General features: G+C 35.4%; 1 protein-coding gene across 4 annotated transcripts; it reads right to left on the reverse strand.

The window, feature by feature from the left end:
- On the reverse strand, positions 1 to 27,642 carry LOC121326137 (tyrosine-protein phosphatase non-receptor type 13-like). 4 transcript variants are annotated; one of them, XM_041269318.1, is made up of 39 exons: positions 27,484 to 27,642; positions 26,986 to 27,057; positions 26,609 to 26,783; positions 25,240 to 25,378; positions 24,854 to 24,992; positions 24,340 to 24,492; positions 23,963 to 24,148; positions 23,579 to 23,738; positions 23,007 to 23,211; positions 22,520 to 22,623; positions 21,187 to 21,264; positions 20,783 to 20,890; positions 20,550 to 20,666; positions 20,092 to 20,273; positions 19,618 to 19,719; positions 19,246 to 19,339; positions 18,815 to 18,900; positions 17,773 to 17,950; positions 17,045 to 17,253; positions 16,717 to 16,815; positions 15,524 to 15,885; positions 15,057 to 15,309; positions 13,444 to 13,614; positions 13,006 to 13,180; positions 12,359 to 12,569; positions 12,070 to 12,107; positions 10,315 to 10,401; positions 9,645 to 9,709; positions 9,092 to 9,253; positions 8,432 to 8,594; positions 8,093 to 8,187; positions 7,478 to 7,572; positions 5,787 to 5,914; positions 4,624 to 4,772; positions 4,309 to 4,399; positions 3,059 to 3,393; positions 1,892 to 2,107; positions 1,457 to 1,519; positions 1 to 615 (listed from the first exon to the last, which is right to left on the reverse strand). In XM_041269318.1, the coding sequence occupies exons 1-39, from the start codon at positions 27,607 to 27,609 to the stop codon at positions 520 to 522; spliced, it is 5,667 nt and encodes a 1,888-aa protein (XP_041125252.1). In that variant the 5' UTR covers positions 27,610 to 27,642; the 3' UTR covers positions 1 to 519. The 4 variants fall into 4 exon arrangements, with proteins under 4 accessions (XP_041125252.1, XP_041125251.1, XP_041125253.1 ...); XM_041269317.1 differs by having other exon boundaries at positions 5,787 to 5,917; XM_041269319.1 differs by lacking the exon at positions 20,783 to 20,890 and having other exon boundaries at positions 5,787 to 5,917.
- Positions 27,643 to 27,682: the final 40 nt, after the last annotated feature.

Below are 27,682 nucleotides of genomic sequence, written 5' to 3' on the forward strand. Positions count from 1 at the left end.
CCCCCCCCCCTGTTATTCACACACCAATATCTCCACCACCAGTCTCTAGGGTGGATTTAAGGATAATTTCACAGAAAAGGGGCTGCCAAGAGTAACAGTACATTCGTGAATCTTGTAAGGCACAAACAGAAAAACATTTGGACCCATAAGACTCTAGGTCTTCTGGTTAATTTTGTACCCAGTGGTTCTGGTATTCCCTTTGAAAATCTCAATACTGAATGATAAGCCTTCAAAACAATTTGCGTAACAATGCACATTATATGTTGAACTGAAAAGACACTCACTGCATCAACGTTGTTATACTGGCAAGGCAAGATGAATAAAAGGCATGCATTGTAGCTTCAAAGGTATTAATACATGGTTTTAGCTGTGCAAATTCTTACATGTTACAAATGGTGCACTAAAGGATATGTAAGGGGATACTTAGAATTTACAAAAACAATATATTTCCAAAAATAATTCAAAACATATTCACAAAATGTGTCCTTTGCAAACTGGAATAACTAAAGTTGACACTGATCAAAACAGTTTTTGCTGTTGCTGTTGGTTACCATGAAGTTCCAGAATGCCCTGTAGAACTTCCACCAAGACTTTGTAACAGAACTGGTACTGATCCTGAAAAGAAGACATCATTATATAAAATATTAAATGGTACAGTGATGGCATAATTAATATGACAATATATTTGCTATTTTATACAATGTATCATACTAGCGCTGGTCACCAAGAGAAATTAAGCATATCCAGTAAAGGTGGTTTAGGACCTTAAATAAGATCCTAAAAGGGATATTGATTTTGAAAGCATGTCTGGGTTCCATATTCATGAGATTTGGAAATGTGTGCACATCCTAGCATGAAAGCACATTGCTCATACCCCTGTTTTTCTGTATTAACATGGTGTGCAGTGCAATAGTGTATGCTGTGCTAGTCTCCAAACTACTGCCCTACACATGACACACACTACTCATGAGCATCAAGCTGCTAGGTGGGATTTTACTTAATGCAATGGTACTGTGTACAGGCTTAACATTGATTTAGTAATTTAAACATAAAAGTGCTATATATGTAAATTCCATACAGAATAAAAATAGAATCTGTAACTGAAGGAATTTCAATCATGTAAGGAAAGGGGAAAGGACCCTAGCTGTTATGTTCTGTTTTATAAATATATCTGGGAGAAGACTTTGATCTAAATATACAAGTTTGTGTAGTATATAGTCATTATAGAATTATCGAAGTGTAAATGTTTCTGATCCCAGATTGAGTGCATGATGAGATTGTCTTTTAGAGTGATGCTGTTTATAGAGATGTGAAATGATTGCTATCTGTTTTTGGTCATCTTGCCAGGACAGAGGCCTCGTCTCAATGATTTTCTTTTTCCTGGTTAAAAGATGAATACATAAAAAAATACAGACTCTACATTAAAACATAACACTGTAGTTTCTAATCAATTTACCCTTGTCTGTATCATTCCATGTCTTTGCTGTCGCATCTCCTTCACTATTTCCCTTACATTAATCTGCAGAAGAAAAAAAAAAAACAGCAATACACCCCGTAACTATAACATGTCATAACAAATAGATAGGCAAAGCTAATTTTGTCAAGCATATGTGAGAATATCATTTTAGTTTATCATCACTCATATTTTCTACCTACAAGGTCTTTTGCTAAGCAATGCCCAGACCAAAACACTTCACAACTGGAGAAGTGTTGTCAAGATAGAGATACTGTACTTTAAAATATAGCTCTTTTAAGTGTTGTTCATCCTATGAGAGACATACATATTCATTAGGAAAGTTTATATGCATATCTAGACATGATACACTGACATCCGCTAACGAAATGTCATTGTCTATACTATTAGTTTAATGTTGGAAATAACTGCACTTACATCAAAATCCTTTTCGATCAGGCTGAGTATAACGTCAATACAGATGAGTACCCCAGACCTCCCAATTCCAGCACTGCAGTGAACAATTCCAGGTCCTGATCGTTGAACTGATCTCATGTAGCGAATGAACCTTACGAGGTGTTCCGATGACCTGGGAGTGCCGTGGTCTGGCCAGGTCGTGAATTTCAAGTGCTTCACCACGTGTGTATTTCCACTCTGAAACACAAACGCAAACCCTTCAGTTATGACAGTGTGTAAGAAACTAGGGCTGGAGCACCAGTTACATGATACTACTATGGTACAATAATAGCTACCGTCCATAAGATAACTCTCATAATACATTGTGTTACTGGTTTAAATGACAAAATACAACACTGTGTATTTAACAATAACCAGTGAGCACCAATCGCAGACATTCTACAAGTGCCATAGTATCTCATAAATGGTAGTTTTATAATTCAAATTGACAGCAGTTGTATTTAATGGCGTATTTATATAAGATACAGATTAGAGTCATATTTTTCAATAAAAATATATAAATTGACAAATTACTGAAAACAAGAAGTCGTAAATGTTGTATTGTTGCAACCCTACTATTTACAATAGAGTATGTACACATTTGTGTATAATACAATTATAAATCAAAATTAAACTATGTCATCCAATGATTTTTTATTTTTTTGTTATAACCTTGACAGAAGTAGAGCTTTTGTAACACAGGCTTTAAGAAACCCTGTAGGAACCGATACACAGTGAAGCCTGTATTCTGTATTTATGCTGGCAGAGGATAAAAGTAAAAAGAAAATCACTATCAAAATAAACATTTCCCAAAACAGATTCTGGAATGTAAGATCAAAGATGATAATCAGAGCAGACAAAAATAATATTCAGAATCCCTAGCTACTGCTCTTTAGGGATTGTGAATGGCAAATTCCTTTTTTTCACCTAAACTGGTCAAACTTGAGAAGAGGAATAGACATTGTAAGATATATCTAAGATCCAAAAGTGAAATTCGGAAATACTCCCCAGTTCTGATGTTAATTTCAAAGGGGGTGTCAGTAATTAGTTATAATTGATTATACTGTAAATACTTGGAGTAGATACCAGCAGTGCTCAAAATTAAGTAAAGTTTAAAATTATGAAATTCAAATTAATAATGCCACTTACTTCCTTTTCAATCATCCTAATGATTTTAATTTGAAAATAGTCTAGAATCTGATAATTGTCCAGAATAAGTTGGTATTTGTTTGTATCCACTGGCTTGTTGAGTTGGTCAGGCCAGTATTTATGACACTTGACTTTTCCACGCTCCACCTCTTGAGTCATCATTGCAATCACATCTGATTTATTCTCCCAGACCATTTGCCAAAATACATCAGTTGTGCCAGGCATGGGTCCTTGAGATGAAATGTAACAGTACTCTTTTGGGCCAACTGACATTTTGATGTAACTTGCATTTATATAACCTTGTTCTTCTCCAACAGGAACCCGTGTTTTATCATCTGCAAGATTAAATAACTGTTAAAAATCGGAATAAGTGAATGCGTTTGATGCATGTCTCTATACTGTAAAATAAACCACTGTTGTGTGAGCTGGAACAATATTTGAAGATAGTCTTAAGATACTTTGTCAGGCTCTATAAAAAAATGAATGACACGTTTTGATCCGGCATTGTTCAAGTTCTCTCATTCTCAATGTCTTTACTAAAAGGAGCAACTTCAACTGTATACTGACTTCAGGACCAGAAAAGGATAGGAATGGAGAGTTTAACAGAAGGAAATGAAACACGCAAGGTATCCTCCACAATGGGTGGCATCAGGGTTCTTGAAAAGCAATACATTTCTTGAACTATTTCCAATAAAAATAACAGACAAGACCTGGGCCTCACACTTAGCTGACTCTTTATTCAGAACAGATGGACAGCCAGTAGCCGAAATAATAAATAAACAGAGCAGCACATCCAGTAGCGTAAGGCCTCCAGTGTGTGGGCTGATAATGCAGCTCATTGAGAAACACCTTTCCTTCATAGCGGACAGAAGCCAGGCACAAAAAAACTCATATTTGGAACAGATTGAGGAGGGCTACCTGCCAAAGTAGTACATAAGCACCTGATAATCCTAACTTTTCTGTCTCACTTGCTAGTCCTAGTGTGCCACTTGATGCAACACATTTTGTATAAACAGTACTTACATGATGTAACAGAAAAGCATTTGCACACCCTTACTTCTGTCAATGCTGACAGTTGGTTTTAACAAATTTACTTTTTAATTAAAGCCTGATCCTACATTTGGCCAGTTCCTGTTACAGTGTCTTGTTATGAGTATTTCATGGTGTCTTGTGACACTGTGAATATCTTGGAGCCTTTAACTTAATTCTGATAAAATGTTTTTTATATATTAGAACGCATCAAAACTTACAAGGCAATATGTCTCTGTATCTGTTTTTGTCTCTGTTCTCAAGAGATTTTCCTACAAGGCAGTTGTCAAAGGGTTTTAAATGTTCCAAGGCCTTTAAAAGAAAAAAAATAAATAAATAATGAAACTGGCCTCATTCACGAAAAGTTGACTCACATTTTTACAGTTTTTTTATATTGTTAAAGGCTGAAACTTGACAAAAGACTCCAAACCCTATTTAGAGAAAGTGTGATTATACAATACATTATAAACAGAGGAGAGACTAAGGCTAATATAAGATGCAGTTAAAAAGGGCAGGATGAAATGAAAAGAATTTACCATAAACTCCTTAAGTGGTTGCTGTTCATCAAGCTGCTGCTGAAGTATTTGAATAAGGACACAGAGACTGGATCCAGAATACAGCCCATTTCTGAGTGGATTCACCACAGACAAACGGGAGAGTTCTTCTTCAGACACAATCATTTTGCCTTTATTTCAAACATACATGTAAATATAAATATTAATTTAGCATTGGTATTAAACAATAACAATATTAGATACTTCCTGTAATAATACTCCAAATCTTATAAATCAATCCCACAACTACAACAAACTTTTGTAAACAAAACAGTAAGGGCCCAATTTTGATAAGGAGGCAAACCTCTAAACGTGTTTGTCCCCGATTTGGATTATAAAATTGTAAGCAAATGGGAGCAAACTGCCTGTGCCCTGTACTGAGATTTTGGTGTCATGTTTTGCCCTGTCCTTTTCCTTCTGCATTAGTCCAAGTGGTCGTCATAACCTCCAGGGCGTGACTTCATTTATATGATAACTTTGAACGTTTTTGATGCTGGCACAGACTGCATCTGAAACTAACCAGGAAAGTGGAGGTTTCTTTTAAATGCGGGCACAGCCATTCCCATTCAAGTTTTTTCAAATTTTTGTTATATATATATATATGCAGCGTATATGTTCTTATTATTTACAGTACTGCAGCTACTAGCCGCTTTTGCCTCCTAGTGCCCAGCTCAAACCCTTCAAAATCACAACATGAAACAACAACGTGAAATTCAGCGCAAACCTTTGCCTGTTTCATCAAAATCTGGCTCTACATCTCATTTAGTACCTAAATTCTTCACACAAAACGGTTACTTGTTAAAAATAATATGAACTGACTGGGGTTTGGCTTAAATTGGAGATTGTAGACAATTTTTTCACTTATGAACATGCATGATATGAAAAGACAAATATGAATGAGACAATATGTAATTATTATATAATATATATATATATATTATATATATATATATATATATATATATATATATATATATATATATATATATATATATATATACATATATATATATATATATATATATATATATATATATATATATATATATATATATATATATATGTATGTATGTTTTTGATACAAACGGTTCAACAGAATATTGGTAACTTGGTATTGAATATTTAATGCACTGTTATGTTTTTACCTGTAGATGGTAGAAACTCCCGAAAAGAAGAATGAGGTGAATCCTCATCACTGCTCCATCCATCTGAATCACTGTTTTTCTTTTCCTTAATTTTAGTCTCATGGTACATGTATGAACGAGGACCTAAGCTTCTGGGAAAAGTAAGACACTAGTTTTTTTTAATTATGTTATAGCGCTGACTATTAGGAATCTCAGCTACTGGATATAGTACAGAACTGTGGGTCCCTGCATGGTGACGAGGTTTCAAAGACCCACGGTGAGTGCATCCTCTCGATAACTTTGATGCCCATCAAACCTTCTCAAGGACACCTCTACCATGGGTAAAGTTACCAGTGCCGTTTAAAGGGTAAATTATTAAAGACTGTCACTAGATGGGGTTGGCTCTTACTTCAAGAAAAAGACAATTGGATGAACTAGCTAGCTCCTGAACTCAGATTAAATTACACCACAAATGGATAAATAATACATTTCTTAAAATGTAACTCTGACAGATATGTCAGGTGCCTACTCTTTATTTCCACTGCCAGGAATGTGCATTGTCACACCAGTATATAAATATGCATATTACTTTTTTCCTTATAAAATTAAATAAAAATTACCTAGAAAAATCAATGTTGTGTGCTAATATCAGCACAGTTACAAGTCCTGTGTAACACTATCGGAATTGTCTGGTAGCCGGCTGAGCTACATTTTTGGTAGCCCTAGGCTTCTTCAAGTCCACCCAATGCATCAGATTAAGGTTCTTTGGTTTAAAAAATTACACTAATTCCCACTGTGCTGCAGCAGATGTCAGGGAAAGAGGTCCTCGAAATCTATAAATGCATTGATCAGATCTGGTAATTCTCAAAAGGGTTCACTTGCTAAGATCACCAGATTTAGAAACATTCAGCAGGCTTCTTTAGAGTAAAAGTAGGATTTCTGAATCTGTTAATGAACAGTAGCCCATTGGCCCTTGTTTAAATTCTGAACAGGTATCTGTTTTTTTTTTGTGTGTCCTCTTTTCTTTTGAGATATTATTGGTTCTAGCTGTGTTCAAAAACACATACCGGTACAATATTTTAAATATTTAAAAGCTAAACTGCACACGATTCTAGCATTGAGTTATGTATTTGAGTTCATACACTAAGTAAAAAATTGACTTTGACCAGAATCAGAAGATTCTAAATTTTTCTTTTTGAAACATTAATAGCTTTGCCAGTATTATAAACAGAATGAAAAGGAAGTTAAAACAAAACACATTTGGAAACACAGCATTTATAAATGTTTATGGAGGAGTAATAATGATATGTGTTTTTTTTTCTTAATTAATTTGCTAATAAAAAAATGTGTAGATATTAATAGAAATTACGCAGATATGAGTAGAAATGACACTTACTGATTGTCAGTCCCACACAAATTAGTATTTCTGATGAAATGTCTTAGTTTAAAAGTGTAATATAAGAAAACTATGGTTGAGGATAGTTCATATTTGCCTTCTTTCTGTATATTGTAAAAAAATATTATTCCTGTTCCCCAAACACATTTTACTCAAAGCACAGAAATTGCACAACAGCAGTGACAGAGTAAACAGTGGCTGGAAACCTTTAACTCAACTATCAACTCTCTGTTGCCATCTGGTGACGAAAATAGACTGGTGAAACAAATATTCTCAAGAAATCCATTCTTTTGTTAAAAAATATTTTGCGCTCTACCTGTCTGTGCTGGGCTGAAGTATATCTGGGACACAAAGGGCTGACCTGGAGTTTTGCTGATGAGCTGTGACTGAAACACCGGAGTCAGTGTATTCCTGAAGTAAAGAGAAAAAAAAAAAAAAAAAAAAAAAAAAAAAGCAAACAGTGTCTTAATAACATACTGGTATCCCCAGCCAGTCTTGTGTGTAATTATACGCAATACCATCAAGTACATTAATTAAAACAGGCAAGTTGTACCATGAAAACGTAGGTCACCACAATGTAGTATAATATCTTATTATTAACATCTATACAAAGTTTAATCCAATTTCAATACCTCACCCATCTGAGGCCAGTGCAAAAGTACAGTATAACAGTACAGAGAATGTTGAACATGCTTTTTCCCCACTAGAGGGCACTGATGATTATTATATTAGATTAGATTATTATAATTTTCTCAATAACTATGAAGACTGAAAATATAGTCTGAACTATATCTGCAGTTATACAAGCTCGTCTTAAGGCTTACAAATAACTTAACGTGCAATAGTTTAAAAAATATATAACAAGTCATTTTTCAATATGTCTAGACAAATTTATACTTTAAATGTTAGATTTTTTCTACTGTTCATTTACCTCAGATTCTTCTTTTTCTAATGCTTGCATGGTTTTTAAATTTGGTTTTACATCTGTGTTGGCAAGACCTCCTTGTCCTTTACAACGGTCATGAACTGTGAATTACACATCATACAATGAACACCCATACTATCACTGCTCTGTGGTAGGTATATCACAACCTTTCATGACAACATAGCAGAAAGGAATGAACTGAAATGGTTATTCCATTTCTAAATCCAACGATAAGCTTAATTAAGACATATGAAAACCTATTAGCTGACAACGTTAATATTAGCGGACAATTTAATATTCATTTATTTATACTCATAGTGAAATATATTTCGTGGCCGCACTCACCCAGCTGTTCTGTGTTTGTGTAAGTGGTTTGCATGGTGTGATTTTCACTTGTTGAACCTGCAGGTGTATTTCTGCAAACAGTGAGCTTCACAGTTCCCTTGGCTTTCCGCAGTATTTCAACAACCTTGCTGTGACTTAGGCCAGACACAATATCATCATTTACCTGAAAGGCAAATATCTCAACTCTATTAAACTGAAACACGTTCTGTATTAAATTGCACATTTCAAATGCCTTTTTTTTATCCTATATATTTCTGTACAGGACAACACGCAATCGATGAAGAAGCAGTTTAAGTCTGATCACTTAGAAAAATCTTTGAATCGGCAAATCCATTACTAGAATTAATCACTAGAATTGACTAAAATCATACTCGACTTCAATCAGAATATTCAGAATTGATAAGGTAACTTAGTCTATGCAAAATTGATATTTACATCACAAAAGGTGACTATAAAATGCTATGTTAAAATCTTAACAACAAAGAATATAATTATACAACAGAATCAAACTCAGACATCTGAATAACAATACATAAGCTTCTTATACCTTGATCAGAATACTAAGGTACCAATAGTAAGGTCCTACCAGACATGTTGTGGTGGAAATAAGATCAATACTGTAGACATACAATTTGTATTTATGCCTTGTTTTAACTGTACCTCTAACAAAATGTCTCCAACTTTTAATCTTCCATCGAGATCTGACACACTGCCTGGACTGATTGCCTTCACTGTAAGCACACTTCCATTGTTGCCTCCCACTAAAGCAAATCCAAAGCCTCCTCTTTCCGGCTTTTTGAATTCAACTTGGATTATACAGCTCTACATAGAAAAGAAAGCAAGGGGTCATTTTACTGAACACTGGAATGAGAAACCAGGTCAGCATTGAGTCTTCAACATGATCAGGACCTGTTATTCATTTTACAAGAAACCACTGATTAACAAAATACTTTATGGCACAAGCCAGGGCAAGTGCATCATGCTATAATTGCGTTATTTAAAGAGGTTACTGAACACTGATAAATGTGTGAGGGGTTATATAACATCTCTAAAAAAGAAGACAATACATGCAATAAAATATTAATGCAGGAAGCAGGAGTCATACAATTACAAAGCTTTAAAAACTAAACAAAGTGGGGAACAGACTAATAGGGATGATATACATTCTGTTTAAATTTAAATACAGATGTAATTTTGACAAACAAATCATAACCTCATGTTCGGAAGCGCTAGATAATATTTGTCTAGAGTTAGCAGTATCTTCATCCAACTGTTTTGCTGTGGAGAGAAAAAACAAACACACTTGTAAACTTTAACCAAGTCAATAATTGAATTGGAACATTTCTAAGTCATTGTCTATGTAACTACAGAGGAAAAACATACATTTTACTTCACATGCCTTAAAGTACAACTTTGCTTTTTGAAATCCCTTGTTTTTGGAAACTGGAAAACCATAAGTGTCATTTACAACCTCAAAGTTTTATCAATGCTAATTTGTAAAAAAAAAAAAAAAGCCCAATATGTTAATATTTTATACTGTAATTTTTCATTTGAAACTTACAAAGGAGTCCTCTCTGGTGAGCCGTTCCTGAGATAATTGTCCATCCACAGTACTGTTCTTCCAGGTATTAACACTCCCCTTTTCTATCTCTACCTCCCAGCTAGCAGTTTCTCAGCAACTCTTGGAGTTATATGCATATGATAGATCTGTTAGGTTAATAGATCATGTGCAAAAATGCACTTCAATACTCCAGTGGAGGCAGCCAGCTTGCTAATAATTAATCCCCTTATAAACTACCTTGGAATTGGACAAGCTCGATCCGTCAACAGATAAGTGATACTACAGAACAGAGACAATAAAAAGAAGAAACTGGAATCCTTACTGTCTTGACCTTGCTCTTCTTGTTTCAGAGGGCTCTGGTCTTCAGAACGAGGGAATAGTTTCATTTCCTTTTCCCATTCAAATAATCCTAGTTTTCAGAAACAAAACAAAGGTAAAATATATTATTTTCTAACAACAGACATGTAAATAGATATTTGTACTTATTTACACAACTATGCATTTTTTAAATAAGAAAATGCTTTACATTTGCAGCAGTTGCACTGTACAGTACATACATGTTTATTAAACAACTTGCTTTATAAATATGTATTTTGTAAATAACTACTTTAGTTCTTTAAAATTTTAAGAACTATTATATAATGCAGTGAGGATGTATTTGTATTTTAAAAAAAGAGTAGTGAGAATGTACACCCTTTGATTTCCACTTACTCACTCAATGAGAAATATACATACAAAAAAAAAAAAAATTAGCAGGTATTTTTAGAAATCCTTTAAAAAAAAGAATTTCCGAAAATCTATCAGCATTAAAATATTGAATCCTATCATACCTAAGACTGTCTCAAAAGCGATTCTGAGTGTGTATTGTACTTAGCGATCGCTGTCTAGTGAGAATGGTTGTGTAAACACGCTGATATAAACAACTGTTTACTTGTTATTTTTAATTGTATATGTTGCTATTGCAATGACTCGGCCTTGTACGACTTCTTAAATATACATATAACACGAAATGGAATGCTGGGAATTATGTACCCTGTACGTATCATAGCTACAAAAACAAAACAGCTGGCCCTAATAGAAACTGACGTGATGCTCCAAATGTCGACTCAACCACTGAAGCGTTCAGTGAAGCCTCAGTTTCCTTGGCAGGCATTAGAACAGCTTTTTGTCTAATTTATGTCACTTCTGGCTAGAATAAAATCTTGAGTCTAAGATTCTATCCATTTCAGCCACATAGCCTCCTCTTTTGAGAAAGCTAGTCTGCCCTGAGTGTTTGACAAGCAATAAAGTACACTAGCCCAAGGGAAGGTTAAATAGACAAGCTGACTTATTTGTTTAAGAATTGACTTGCTCACTAAAGGACATGATGACACTGACATTCAGTGGAAATGGGGAAAAGACATCAACAGCTGAATGGAATGATTTCCGTTTGGAATAAATTTGTGGGAACAAAAAACACCTCAATGTACTGTATGCATACAATATATGCTTACCATTTTCAACACTGTAACAATGTTTTGTGTTGTGAAAGTGAAATGCACTTTTTTAAAAAATACTGTATATTCGTCAACTCTATTAAACTTATACTAACATAATATTTATTGAGAGGAGAAATATAAAGCAATTGTTGAATAAAGTAAGTTTGGACAGAGAGACATTATATTTGTTGGAATATTAAGTTGATATGTTTTGTTTATGATTGTTTATAGAGGTGTCACACAGAACAGCACAGCAAGGTCCTGCCAATGTAACAGGCTGGACTGACAAGGGCCAGATCACAGTAAAGTATCAGGGTACGCAACAGTAAACAAAAACGGTATTACCCATATTTTGCAAATGAAAAATTGATAATAAAACCTCTCTCAAGAAGTTACAAATGATGCTATCTCATTTCAGCAAATACTATACAAACTGGTCTCCTAAATAAAAAAATAATAATTTAAAAAGTGTTTTCAGAATACTGTAGATAAATACACAGCTGGTATGTAATGCAAATATATACATATATTTTGTATACATATTAGTTGTGCTACAGTATAAAATGTTATTGTCAAACAGTCCTTAACCAGTATCTTACCATTCCATTTTCCTTTTGGCATCACTGGTTGATCATCTCTGAAAAAAAATGTAAATAAAATGAAGTCATGTTTAATACTATAATCAATTTGGAACACTTGAGGCCCTTGACAATACCGATTATGTTTAATAACACTACATTTAGACAGGCAATACATATGTAAGGCAGCTGTTAGGTACATAAATAACACTGCAAAAAGCAATTTGCTTGAGGCACTTTGATTTATATAAGCGATTATACAACAATAGAGCAAACACGTGTTCTTTGTTTGAAAAACTGTCAGTTTTACCTTGTAGCCTTGATCTCCACTCTCCGTGCAGCTGACTCACAAGCATTCACAGCGTCCTCTAAGCTCATACCCATTGTACATTTACCGCAGATGTACAGTATCTTGTCATTGGGCTGAAGACTGCCTTCTTCACTAGCGGGAGAGCTTGGAACGACCTCAAGAACGTAAATGCCTTGCCACTTGCTGCCAATTCCTCCAGTTAGCTTAATCCCTGGAATAGCACATACTCAACGCAACCAATAAACACAAATCCATCTAGATTTTTAACAGCATTAAGGATAGTCTTGTCTACGGTTTGAGCTAAACATATTTTGGCCTTTTGCTTCACCAATTTCACCCTTCTTCTCAAATACATTGAACTTCGCACACCTAAAGAATGGCTTTTCACTCAGATATATCTGAGTTTTTTTTTTCAAAATTCACAAACTTCTCTATCAAGGCATGTTTCAAAAAAGACTTTAAGAAGGAGTTAAAATACTCTTGACAGGAAATAAAAAAATATTAAACTCCCTATACTGTAGAGGCGGATGTAATGCACATTTGTTTAGTATGCTGTAGAATGTATTGTGTTGTTTTATATGACTTGAACTGTATTGTAATACTGTAGGGTACATGTGAAAAAAGATTGTAGATGTATTACTTCGTACCTAACTGTCCACTCGGGCTCCTCACAAGGACAATGTCTGGAATGTTTTCAGGACAGGGGGGTGCCCTCAGATTATGGACAACCCGTCCAACAGTCACCATTAGTTTATTAGGTGTGCATCTCAGTACAGACATAGCCTCATCATGGGAAACATTGGATACATCCTGTCCATTCACCTGTGATAAAAACAAGTCTTTGAAACATATTGTACATAGTTAAGCTTTAAGATAAAAATAGCAAATAATTTTCTTTAAATGTATTTATTTTCTTTAGAAAAGAAAAGCTGTGTCAACTAGATTTTGTATACACCTCTAATGCATGTTAATATTCTACAAGCTTTTCAAGCAGAACACATTTGCTGATTAAAAGCAGTGCTTGGCTCAATGCTATAGTTTAGTTGCATTATAAAAAAAGTCCCCATTTCCCCATGATTATGTACCACAATCAGTCTGTCCCCAGCTCTTAATCTGCCATCTGCCTTGGCTGGGTCATCTAGAATATCTTGAATGTAGTAACAGCCATCCAGTTTACTTCGAACGATAGTAAATCCAAAACTGCCACAGTGAGATTTTGTTAATGTGACTGACAGCTCAGATTCGTAGGAGACACGCTGTAGAAAGGAACGCAAGTAACATTTCAGAATGGAAATAACATTTCATAATTACTGAAAATGGATTCCATTGACTGCATAGTTTGTCACAGTGGTGGGTTAAAGCTATTTTTCAGTCTAGTGAATACCCATCATTTGGAATACATTTTTAAATTATTTAGAATAAAAATCTAAAAATTCCCTTGGCACTACAGGGGGTTAATGAATCATTAAGGCACTCCAGGGGGCGGTGATTAACAAGAGATTACTGCACAGTGAGTGCTATCTTGTACAGACACACACGGACACACACACACACATGCACGCACGCACGCACGCACGCACGCACACACACACACACACACGCTGGTTGCTGTTTCTTGTTTTATATTTTTATGGCAACTTGAGATAGCTCATGATCTACTATAAAAAGCTGTATTGAACTTTACTTTCTGTGAAGGAAAACACTGAAGACAAAAAAACTGTTCAGTACTTTCAGTGCAGATACAGAGGGGGGACCCCCTGTAACAACTACACTATAGTACCACTCTGTCCAGTGGTGGCGTAGATTCAGGGAATATTTGAGGGTTATGATTATAATATTTGATATAAAAATGTCCAGTTCAAAGTAATGACAAATAACCTTTGTGATTTGTTAATTTTGAGACTTTACAGTAATTTAGAGGTTTTACGCAATAAAATATCATTAGTGTTCTGTGCTACATTTCTCATTCATAACTACGAATACACTCAATACTACAATTACTAAAAGAAACTCAATGGCAAATGTTTCGACTAAGAATCTTTTTCAATGTCTTCCAATGTACAATAGAGACAAGTAGCTTATATTGTGAATACTGATAACTACACTGAAATTACTCTAGAATGATAACTACACTGAAATTACTCTAGAATGTACAGCTGTTTGCAATCACATTTATAACATGTATTAAAATAACCAAATGCTACCCATTGGTGGCGCTAGTGTCCTTTGCGTTGTGAAATCTAGTTTACCTGTACTACACAATATTTAACTTTAATAAGTTAATTACACTACAAATGATGCATGATCAGAAATGAAAAGCAACCAACACGATTTCAGGGCCAGTGTTATCATTCAAGATCAAGTACTGGATCACCCATAGGGTAAATCAAACTAAAAGTGATCTCTTTGTCTATATTAGCAGACTGTGATGTGACAAAGAACACTTTGGAAAACTGTCACCTACTATGTGGTGATGACCCACACTTTTTTAGGTGCCATAAACTTGCTATAGACCAGCAACTACCCCTTTGCTAATGCTGACTGGGAGTGTCTGAGTGCAAGTGCAAGAGAGTTAAACGCTGGTGTCAAAGCAGAGTTCTGCATCTTTTATTGCAGGGTGAAAGGGTGCCTAGTGCTTCGAAAATGTAAGACTTAATTAAAATATGCAAGGTTACTTCACATTTTCGAGCACTCTTACTTTTTCCTGCTTTTCCTCCTCTAAATCCTCCCACTCATCACTGCTGTTGAGTGGCTCTTCCACTTGAACCTGAGCCTGAGGAGACGGTGCTAGTGCTCGGGGCTGAGGGGTGGGGATCAGGGTTAAGGGGGTACTGGAACTACAAGAGGGTGGGGTAACAGACGTTGAGCTGATTGTCAAATATTCCTCATCAAGCGATGCTTTATCCAGCTGGCAATAAGCGATTGTTTCATCCATCTCTTCTGTTGTGCTACTATAAAGATAAGAAAAGTAATGATAAATACTTTTAAATTTGTAATGAAATCACCAAAAGCTATATTTTAATTCTTTCCACACAAGCATATGTTTTCATTACAGGTTTTTTTTTTTCTTTTTCCAGCAGGCTTTGTTGTTTTTTATACACTGTGAAGCGCAACAGAAACTGTTTATTTTAAGTTAGTTGAGGATATAAACACATAAATCATTACCTTTCACAGATTTTATTTAAATCACATTCAGAGTAGCAGTTTTGTCTTACATCTTCAGCTAGAGTAGTACATGTTGGTGAAGTGTTTCCTTTCAATCTGAAAAAATGGCTACTATGGTGAGGCGACGTTGTCACGCAATGTGAAAAAGCGGCATTTCCTTCATCTAACTCAGAGCCACTGTCGCAGTCTGAAACTGTAAAATCCTCCTGCTGTTCTGGTTCCTTGGAATGACCTTCCCTGTATTGAGTCCTCTCCTCGTTTTGTTGTTGTAGGGCGCATTTATATTCATGTATTGTGACATCTGTTTGGCGGAAGGCAGCTAATCTTGATTTCATCTCTTTAACGGGAGAAGGTGCTGGAGTCTACAAACCAAATAATAATAAATAGAGTAAATTCATTGCATAAAATTGGAAAACAGAATACAATATTCCCTTGATAATAAAATCTACATTGTCTTAGAAATATTGCTAACCTACTCTAGTTTCAGGATACTAATCAAAATCAGTTCCCAATTTACCATTTATTAGCTGTTAGCAGTTAGTTAAAAACAGATCAAATTTTGGCAACACACCAATCTACCGGATCCACCAAAATCTGTAATAGGTTAAAACTCAGATGGACAGCAGTTTAATGTCTTTCAAAATGTATGTCCACAAGTTCAGAAATCAGTTTATTTTGAAACGCAGCTAATCCCAACCAAAAAAACACAAACAATCACATTCTGTAAAGGTCCTGTGGTCTCAGAACCACGTTATCCAGATCAGTTCTACCTCATTAGTGAGTTCAAGGGAGCAGCAGGTTAACAAACTTGACGGGGGGGGGATTATGGAAGACGTCTTGGACAGCAAACACATTCCTCACGGTTTTTTAAGTGAGTTGTGAAAAAATGTACATACATAATTATTTTGAAATCTGCTATAAGAGTGTTATGTACATTTTTTAAAATTACTTATTCAAAGTTATTTCTTCATTTAAAGGTTGAATTCAGCAAATGCATACATTGAATAAATCAGGGATAGCAAAATGAAGATTTTTTAATTGCTCCTAATTATAGTTGCCTAATACTGTACATAGCAGCATGGTGGACTTGCTTTAATGGTGAACTATACTATACTACTAAGTTACAAATGCCGTCAGTAAGAACACTAACACACATTCTGTATGCTTCTCGCAAACACAAGGCTATGTTTTACCGTTGCATGAGTGTCTATTTCTGGAAGTACACCACAAGCTGGTCTGCACAGAGACAGTGTCACTGCAGGCGGGGCACCCCTTAAAAGATGAAGAACTTTCTGTATTAAGAGAAGAAAAAAAAATTATTTCCACTGGAAACATATAGGATACCTTTTAAAAAAAGTACAGACAGCAGCAATTTTCTCTTTTGTTTTTTTTACTTGATTTTAAATCATTAAAGGTTGGAATTTTCATATGTGCAACACTTGGAATCTGCTGATTACAGACATATTAAACAGTTGTAACCCATGCAGGTCTTGATTGCAAACGTCCTTGTGTTGCTTTTACCTGATATGACAGCCCCTTTACTGATTCCCCATTGACAGCAAGAATGACATCCCCAACTTCAATCTTCCCACTTTCCTCTGCTGGTTGTCCTGGGAAAAGTCTTTTGATCCTGATAATGCCCCCTCCGTCCCCCGGAAGAGATTCCATCTGCAGGAAACTGAAACCAATGCCACTAATGTTCTTTTTTAACGTTACTTCAAAAGTGTTATCTGTTAAAACATAAAAAAGGCATAATATAACATAATGGTAATAACCTTAAGCCATATTTGTAGAGCATACAGCAGTTTTATTTATTTATTTATTTTGAGAGTGAGTCCAATGGATATTGTACAGTATACTTGGCATGAAACCATGTCTACATATATTACCTAAAATGTTATTTGTGACGTGGACATAAATGTTTATATCATGAAAGCAACTGTATTTGTAGTAACATCATTCTTTATGGGCAAAGAAATCTTTTTGTACTGCTGCTTTTACAGTCACTTATCATTAACCTTTGTGACACCCCTATATACCAGTAAGTCTGCTCAGGAGTATCTACCTGTTGCATACTTGCATGCAACTATAACATAATACATTCGACACACTAGATAATTTTATTCTGCTTCAGGGCATTAGAATAATGGTTCAATATTTGTATTTTTCTGTAAATTCAATGTCAGCGTCGCTGTTTGAAATGACAGTGCTACTAAAAGACTATTCCCTTTCTTATTATCATTTCTTACCATCCACCACAAAGTTGTAGTCCTTGACATTGACTGACAAGGGTGTTGCCATAGAAATGGCGGTGTAGTTGTCTTTTCTTATCTGACTGACATGAATGGCTGCAGGAGCTCTCTTGGTTCCTGGGCTGTGATTCTCTATGGCTGTGTGATGTCCTCTCTGCAGAAGCAACCGAACTACCTAACAAAACAACATGTTACACATGTGGCTCACATTATTCTCCCTGAACACATTGATTAGGGAGATGATTTACAAGGAGCATTTACGACAATATTTGTTTAAACAAAACAACAATATTTAAACAAGTCTGAGCACAGTCATAAAGGTAATTGCAGTCTGATCTTTTGTTACATCAATAAAACCTGCTGATACTACCCTATGATGTGTCACAACATACTCGACCTGTGCAGACATGTATTAATCAGTGGCAGGTATTTATTACAAAAATAATAATAGAAATGAAGGTTCAGTACTAATGAGAAACATGTTATGTAGCTCCTCTGAGCTATTCTTTAGTTGATAGGCGACATTTGTGTATGCGTTGTCATTTCTGTTCATTTTTATTTTGAAACATTCTGACATCTAAGACTGAGCATTCAATAGGTGATAACTGACCTCAGGCAAAATGTGCTGAACATTCCTGCTGTGAGTGGTCTTAGTCACTATTATTTTTAGACTTATATTTATTGTAACGGTACAGTAGCTGGCAAATGCTGTATATGTATTTTCACATTACCACTTCAATAACAATATTCTACAGCTATCGCAGGTAGTGTGCCAATTAAAATGGTACATTATCACACTGAGACGGTCTCGCCCCTGGGTGATATACGTTATGCTCAGCACAAACCTAATTCAGAATGCACTGCAATTACCATTATGACTCTCACACAATGCCTATGCTGAGTGTACTGTCTGTACACTTTTTATTCTAGTTTCAAAGTACAGTGTCAAACAATCTATTGAGGATTCAAAAGTTTGCAGTCAAACTATACAAAGGCCCAGCTTGTCACAGTGTACTGCATCATGCTTCTGTAAACAAACCTCTCCTGTTCTCTTCAGACACTCTACAGCTTCCTTGTGAGTGATACCCTGCAGACTGATATCATCTACCTCCAACAGGCGATCACCTAGCAGATAGGAAACAATCAGGTCAGGGTAGCTGTTACTTCGTTCACAAATTAAACATATACTATCGCAGCACGATCACCATTCTACTCAGGAGCAAGCATGGCAACAACAAGATGGGAGTACAGTTATGATTCCAGTCCATCCATTTTCCTGGCTTTGACTTGACCTAGTTTTAGTTTGTCAGCATACCTGTAGAGCTTAGTCTTTCAATGCCTGGTGCTGTTTGTGTTACAGGGAAGGTTATCCAGTTTACAGGTACTACTTATTTAAAATGACATGTAAGCACACCTACCTACAGCAACTAATCCACATCACCAAACAAACCCTTTGGCTACTTTAAATACCTTTTCTGATTCGCCCATCTCGGTCAGCTGCTCCTTGGGGTACAATAGCCTTGATATAAATCCCGCCATGACGTACACTTGTGTTCACTCCACCCTAAATATATTTCAAAAGCTTGTTACGTTCATGCCTAATGAAATACACATACATGCGAACACCTTGATACTGTCTTCGATGAAAACCAATTTGTTTGAAATAAGAGGTCTACTGTATGTGCATTTGCCATTATTATGAGCTAATAATAGCACATACTGTATATTACAAAGGGCAGACTCGTCTGGGATACCATTGTAATATAATTACCCAGAACAAACCATCAAACCAGCAGCAGAATAATTCTAAGATACTATTTTCACATTTGATTTATTACTTACAGTTACACTGATTCCAAGGCTTCCATCAGTCTTTCTTAGTTCTACACAGTACACTTCACTTAGCTTTACATTGTCTTTAAGCACAGATTCTGGTCCACCGTCCTATGACAATCATAAATCGAAATATATATTATCAAATGTATTTATGCTGCAGTGCTTATGTTTACACAATGTTACTTATATGGAAAGTTAGTGCATACAGTTAATCAGGTCTATTGTGAACATGGAGCATCTACAGTAATATAGCATCATTTAAAATATCATCGTATACAATGCCAGGTTTAGAATATTTGGTTTTCTATTTAATATAACAATACTGCAATGACTAAAAGTAGAAGGATTAATGAGAATAAATTGTATAGTATATTCTCTTTGAAGCAATATACTTTCTTTTTATATGGAATAAAAAGAGGAAAGGTTAAAATTTCATTTTTTCTTAACCCTAATAAAAACAGTATTTTAATTGACTGGTACCTGGGTACCCATGATCCGAACCGCCTGTACTTTTGCTCCAGAACAAGGTGTTATTGTCTCAAGTTCATTGTGGGATAAGTGGTTCTCTGTGGTTAATGTTGTTTGGGAGTCATACTTTCCTTCTATATTGCAGTGGTTGCCTTGTGTCTTATGTTTCTTGCTCCATTGTTTTGCTGTTTGATCTGGAATATACAGTAAGGTATGGCTGTTTTAGGCATTACAGACAATTGCAGATATATTTATAAGCTTTCATGATCTAGTAGCGGGCAACAAAAAAATCAACATGGTCAAATAAGTCTATTGAAGTCCACCACACATCATTCACCAATTTGAATATTATGAGTAGCAAAACCTGTTAATGCATATCTGAGAGAGTAATATTCAAACCGTACTGACGCTGTTTATTAAGACTGAACACAATACATTGGAATGGACTTAAACCAGAGTTTAAAACCTACTTTTTGATTGAGAAATAATAAGTTCCACCTCCTTTGGAGAATTTTGCAGGATTCCAGAAGTCGTACTGAATGTGACTCCTTCCAGACTTGTTTTGTTTAATGAAATCAGCCTTCCACCTGAGGTAAATAAACAGCCGTAAGAGATCGCCAACTGACACTATAACATTTGCACTATAATTTAATTTATAATGTTAAAAAGGGTAAAGGGAGACTTTTACTACAGGGACTGTTACCTGGTTTAATACGGCCATCTTTATCTGCAGGGCCACCAGGTATAATGGATGCAATAAAGATTCCAAGATCTAATTTTCCCGTTTTGTCTTCACCAACAATTATAAAGCCTAATACAAGTAAAAGTTGAGAAGCTCAATAAAGCAAAAGCAAATAAATAAAGATTGAAAGCTACTGGGGGGGGGGGGGGGGGGGGGGTATTCTATTAATTACATGCTCATGCAGTGTTTCACTGTTTATAGCTTTTTGTTTCATTTGTTAACCAAAATAGTTAAAACATACAAAGGCATGATACTAAGAACTGTTTAGTCATTTGTTGATTAATCTTCATCTACAATAAAACAAACTGTATCCTGAGCCATGTAGCTTTTGGTTATATAAGGTACTGAAGCCTCAATTTACTCACCAAGGCCAAGCTCTGGGTCCTTCTTCAACGTTGCACAGATAATTTCTCTCTCTGGCAAATCTGTCTTAGTTTGTGAACCTAAAATACACATATAAACAGATGCCTCTTAACAAAGGTTTGCTTTTTCTGGTAAGGCAAGAACCCCAACAAGTTTTGCTTCACAAATCCATGCATAGCCCAGTGATGTAAGGATAAACAAACACAAAAAAAGCAAATGAAAGTAGCATGCTTGAAAATAGAACAATTCACCAGCTTGTAAGAGAAAAACTCAAAAACAAGCAAAAGGTTCATTTAAAAATGAAATAGCAAAATTACCTCCCAAGAGGTGGAGTGCAGATCGATTCTCTACTACTGTTAAAATTGTAAAAGATAGAGATCAGAAGTATTTTAAAAAACACTTGGTGCTGTAACTACTGTAAATACCATCAATGTGCTTCCCTAACAACACACAGTCTGTTTCTCAATTGAATTATGGGTATGAGATGATCCTTGCATAATACAGTATGTACAGAGTTAACAACAATTATGTTGGTTTAATATGAGTGCCTATTAAAGATATCATATCATTTCAAGATCCAGTTGAAAGAATACAGTGATGCAATAATTAAGGTTTATATCTCAGTGTATAAACCTACTGTAACCAAGATACAGTATGAGATAAGCCAAAAGCAATGCCTATCCAGGAGTAAATTGCTTGAAAATCATATCCTACTGTAGGGTTTCTGTGTTATCATGTGTTATATAACATGATGTGTTTTCTCTCCAAGTCCATTATGCTCACTTCAAAAGTAATAAAGACTAGAGACCTCCTGGGCTTTTGTTAGGGAGGAGGCAGTGTGGTCCAGTGGTTAAAGTCCAGGGCTTGTAACCAGAAGGTCACTAGTTCAAATCACACCACTGCCACTGACTGACATACTGTGTGACCCTGAGCAAGTCACTTAACCTCCTTGTGCTCCATCCTGTGGATGAGATGTTAAATAAATGCCCTAGTCTAAGTGACTTTGCATCTAATGCAGTTCACAGCATACCTCTGTAAAGCACTTTGTAATGGTGGTCCACTATGAAAGGTGCTATATAAAGATATTATTATTATTATTATTATTATTATTATTATTATCTGAGGTGGAAAATGAGCTATGTCTATTATGGTGCACTGGTAGGAATTAAAAATCTGTTCTTCCTCAAAAAATAAAAGTCTCTGTCCTAACGGAATTTAACACAGCCGATAGAAACAACACACTCCTGGTGGTCCATGCATCCAATACCTAGAAGAGAGTCTCTCTAAGCAACTGTTGCCAATAGGATGAATTTTTTTTATGAATTCAATACATACCATTTAATATGGGGTGGCTTGAATGACCGGGTGCACCATCAAAATGTCCTTCTTTCTTTTGCACAGAGGAGCATGTTTCTAAGTGAGAAAGAGCATCTGAAAAGCTAAAAGACAGATGTGCTGTGTCAAAACCAGACAACCATTTGCATGTGTTACATTTGTTTGTTATCTAATGGAAACATAATTGCATTTTACCAAACAGCTGTTGCTTTTAGCAAGATCTGGGTATGCGGTACTGCATAATCAGCTGATGTACGTTACTGTGTTCAGCCCCTAGTGCAACAATGCCCTAATTTTACAATTTATATAATTACAGTGAATAATAGGTTTGTTTTTAACTCCTACGACTGAGAAAAACAACAAAAGAAACAGTAGTCTAGGACAGTTTGATGAATACAAAGCTTTATATAAATCATATAAACAGGCTGCTGATAAAACATTATATGTGAATTGGGTTCCATTATGGTAATCAATATTATAAACCTACCTCCAAATCTGTGGTTCATCTCCAGACCCAGTCTCTATTTCAACACTAATATCATCACAAGACTTGCTCATCACATCACCTGGTATTGCATTCAGATGGGAGGGATTTAGCACACTTTCCGAGCAAGACAACCTTTGAGCTAGTCCTTTGTGTCGAGCAGCATACCTTGATATGCTTTCTTCTAATGCAGGGTATTTATTTTCTTCTAGAAAAATTATTTAAAACAAAAGCTGTCAGCATTATGCTTGGAATAGTGCATCATCTCAATGTCAGTTTAAAGCCTCGCTGATCCCTGTAAATCACAATCTCTAAAGCATTTCACAGCCTGTAAAGAACTCTGAGGAGTAGAGGTTCACAATCAGCACAGCCAATTACACAAGCAGGTTAGGTTTACAGTATCTAAAACAAAATATCCACTCTTTTCAAGTATAGCTGGATTGGGTAAATGTCTTAGAACTCATAGATATATTTAAGATTATTTGTTTACCACTGAAACTGATGGCACTTACAATTCTTTTTTACAAAAAAAAAAAAAAGGCACTTTACAAAATACAAAACAATGCTGCACTCACCTGTTGGAGGGTTTAGGCTGAGTTCTCGAGAGTTCATTTCATTTTGAAATTTGTGCTGGGCAGAACAAAGACTCACAAGGTATTTGGAAATCTTTGAGCTCTCTGTGAGAAAGATGTGCTTTTTCCCATTTGAACGACTCTCCACAATAAATTTCCTCCTCTGTTCAAGAAAAATAAAGCATTCCTACACTTTTTCTTTCATTATTATTTTTTTAAACACACGTTTTAGCCCTCTATATTCAGGGGATACTATTCTTTCAAACTTCCCCATGTTCAGGGGGCTAATGTAACTTTAATCAAAAGCACATTTACTGTAGACATATGTATTGTTCATTTTTAAGTTCACACCCACACATTTCACAGTATTAACTGAGTTACACTTACACTTGAAGAAATACTTCCAGTTTCCCGCCATTGGAATCTAAGGCTTGCAATCCTGGAATTATTTTTTGCTTCATAAACAATGATGCCTTTGGCACATATCCCAAGGACCGAGTGTCCTGGCACAGCTTTATTTTCCCATGCAACATGATGAAAAAGCACCCCATATTCTGGAAGCTGCTGCAAAACCTGGTGACACAAAAAGTTTTTTTTTTTTTTTTTCCTAGATTTCACAGGCTATTTTTTTATATGCAACAAGTTGTAAAGTAATATTTCAGCTATTAACTGTGTTAACATTCTGCATTGTATCACATGCACCAAGGCTTGAATTATATATCTTTTTTTTTTTTTTTTTTTTTTTTTTTAATAAAATGTATTACCTTCAAGTATTCCATTTCTGCCTCTTCAGTGGACAGTCTGATATAATTGGCATGTAATCTCGGAAGCTCCTCTTTAAAGCATGTCAAGGCCATTTTTTCCATCACACTTGCAGGAATGTAATGCTCCAGCTGAAAGTAATTCTTCCCATACACCTTAACATACATTGATATATTTATCAGAAAAAAATGATATGCCTTCAGTTAAATGATCATTGCTACACATTAATTACTTTCCTATAAAGCTACTTTAACTTGCAGACATTATATAAATGTGTTCAATCTGAATATGAACATTTAGCATTGCATTACACGTGGGTTTGTTTTTTTTTGTCAGAAAGAAATGACTCTTCAAAGATATTTGCATTTATTAAATGTATTGCAATCATGTAACACTGCAAAGAGTTTCAGTTAGGAAATGATTCAAGGACATGTATCAGTGAATCAGTTCTTAAATTCACTGAGTCTCCCACTTCCTGATAATACAATACCTAACACTGGCAAAAGCATAAAATACCTCCGGGAGATAGTCCCCATATTCTGCCTGTAGAGCGATAGCACCGAGCTGTAGAGCCGTCTCGTCACTACAGTACAATCTTTCTTCAAGGATATCCTTCCGCAGCTGTAGATAGTACTGGTGCCGAGTTAGTCTGTGTCTTTATGAAGAAAGAAATGATACAGTACAACTGTAGTATAACAGTTCACAGATGTGCACTACTGTAAGTCAACTAGAAACTCGCATCTACGCTTCCTTGGCCTTGTAACTGGGATCATTGTTTTGTTCATCTTTGACAGTGTTAATTATGTAATTTGACGTGGAGGCAAAGCTCACAACCAAACCAGAACCAAAAGGATTATATTTAATCAATGCAGGCTTTAGTACCAGCGTATGTTTTCACTCACTGGATGAAACTGATGTTATCCACAAAAAACTTAATTCTAAGAAACAAAGTAAAAGTACGGATGGGCGCTGCTTTCTTCCAGCCTTCGGGAGCAACTTTCGACAGCTTGGTCTCGTGATCCACAAAGAAAAACTTATTGTCTGAAAAATAAATAGAAAAAAAAACACTCAGCAAAACCGAGCATTTAGAGGTGTGTGTGTGTGTGTGTGTGTGTGTGTGTGTGTCTATATATACATATATATATATATATATATATATATATACACATATACACACACACACACACACACACACACACACACACACACACACACACACACTGCTGTGCAAAAGTCTTAGACATGTTGCATTTTTCTACTCTGATGCATTATGAGCATCAACAATCTACTCAAAGCCTCCATTGGTTTTTTCTACTATTATAACAGCCTTGACTTGCATAAAGAAGAATAGCTCGCATCACTCGATTTTCAAGGTGTGGTATCCGAAGCATAATCAACAAGTACAGAGAAACATCATCTGTAATGGAGCAAAAAGCTGTCAAACAAGGATGAGCCATACTTGAAGGTAATATCCTTAAGAAATAGAAAAAAGACAAGTGTTGAATTGACAACAGAGCTGTCAGAAGGCACAGGTGTGGTTGTCCATCAAATCAACAGTAGAAAAGTCATTCTGGAAATCAGGTCTTAAAGGTTGTGTTGCAGTAAGAATACCTCTGTAAAGGAAGGGGAACAAGACTAAAATGCTAAAATATGCACAAGAACACAGAAATTGGACTATGGAACAATGGTCAAAGGTGCTTTTGACTTGATGGATGGACAATGACACCTGTGCCTTCTACCAGTATAAAACTTTTTCACAGCAGTGTGTATATATTAAAAAAATTAAAATAAAATAGAGACCAACTACATAATAACCATGTACAGTACAGTATACAGAGTATTACATACAAACCCATAATGGTTAGTTGTTTTTCCATACCTGTCTGGGCATGCCATAAAAGAGCTTGCTGTTAATATTTATATTATATATCAGATATCAGTTTTAAAAAAGAGGCCCAGCTTTAACTGGCAATGTAATTTATTGTTTTGCTCGTTTATTTATTAGTTGTAAGTTGTTTTTTATTAACAGGTTTTTCTATTTTTAATTGATTTGTTTTTTCACCCCACTCCATTTTTTCATACATTGAAAGTGTTGAGTAGGTTGTGTAAATCAAAAGAAAAAAAAAATCCTATTTAAAGGCATCAAGATTTCAGGTTGTAGCACAACAAACTGTGAAAATGTCCAAGGGGGGGGTGATTACTTATACAGGCATCTGAGTTTTTACTCCCCTTCAATATATGTGTTTTCTATAGTTAATTAAACTCACTTACCATCAATGAAAGCAAGACCAAAGTAGAAGTGTTCCACTAGATTTGCATGAGCCACAACCAAGTCAAAGACATCTCTAGCTTTAGACTTGATATCACACTTCACTTCAATATACTGTCCGTTTGGCATAATAACACCGAGATCCCTTTGAGAGGAACTAGACTTGCCTTTCTTTGTCTGAAAGTTACAAAAAAGCAGTCTTTTACAGGAATACAAATTTGTTATGAAGAAAAAGTGGAGTATCAAAATGTTTTAAAATAACCAAAGGAGATAATATATTGAATTTTCAAAACATAAGAAAAATGTTCAAGAGAAAATGTGTTATTTGTAGAAAGCACATTACACAGCCACAATAAAAACCAGGATTCCTTCTATTTACCACAATTGATCCTGACAGTTCCAAGCTTGTTTGTGGTTCTCTAGGCTTTCGGAGGAACTCAGGCCCTAAATGCTTTAAAGAAATAAAAAAGTATTAATTACTTAGTTAGAATAGTGTGGTGTGCTCTGGCCTTTTTTTTTAATACATTTGTTAATCATTCCAAATTACTGTATAAAGTATACATTGGGAAGGCCATACTAAGTTTTTGTTTGTCATTATGTTCATGTTAAAAATGTGGTTAATTTCATGAAAACAACATTCTGAGTTTTCTATTGTTAGTTTTTAGAAGCAATTTAGCCTTGTACAGTAAATCTGTCCTATTGAGATTATTCATATGGCACTCCAGTAGTCATACTGCCCAACACAGTAAAAGCATCTCAGACGTCAACATAATTATCAAAACAAATTGCGGGTCGCCAGAGGAGTTTGGATAATTCTGTGTCTACTGGGCATTATTCATATCTGTGTAATATTCAATGTCAGTTTCTAAGTGACTACCTTTGCTTTTCTTTTGGGCTGATTAGCAGAATAATCTGCGGTTCCATAGAGGGAATTTCTATTCATCCAACCACAACAGTTTGCACTCTGCTGGATCCCCATCATGACCCTGTTTACAAAATGCATCTAATTATTGAAGTTGCAGTTCAGTAAATCAATACAACACTGTAACAGGAGGTCATTCCTTGTAAAATGTGTC

Source organism: Polyodon spathula, chromosome 13 (assembly GCF_017654505.1).
Source record: "Polyodon spathula isolate WHYD16114869_AA chromosome 13, ASM1765450v1, whole genome shotgun sequence".
In the NCBI taxonomy this organism is placed as follows: Eukaryota; Metazoa; Chordata; class Actinopteri; order Acipenseriformes; family Polyodontidae; genus Polyodon; species Polyodon spathula.

Excerpts from the sequence above, each read along its gene's own strand:
- LOC121326137 (XM_041269317.1), bottom strand. The coding sequence starts at position 27,609 with ATGCATTTTGTAAACAGGGTCATGATGGGGATCCAGCAGAGTGCAAAC. Across the intron at positions 27,058-27,483 it reads AGCCCAAAAGAAAAGCAAAG|CATTTAGGGCCTGAGTTCCT; the intron begins GTAGTCACTTAG and ends ATTTCTTTAAAG. Across the intron at positions 12,108-12,358 it reads GTGGAGATCAAGGCTACAAG|AGATGATCAACCAGTGATGC; the intron begins GTAAAACTGACA and ends ATTTTTTTTCAG.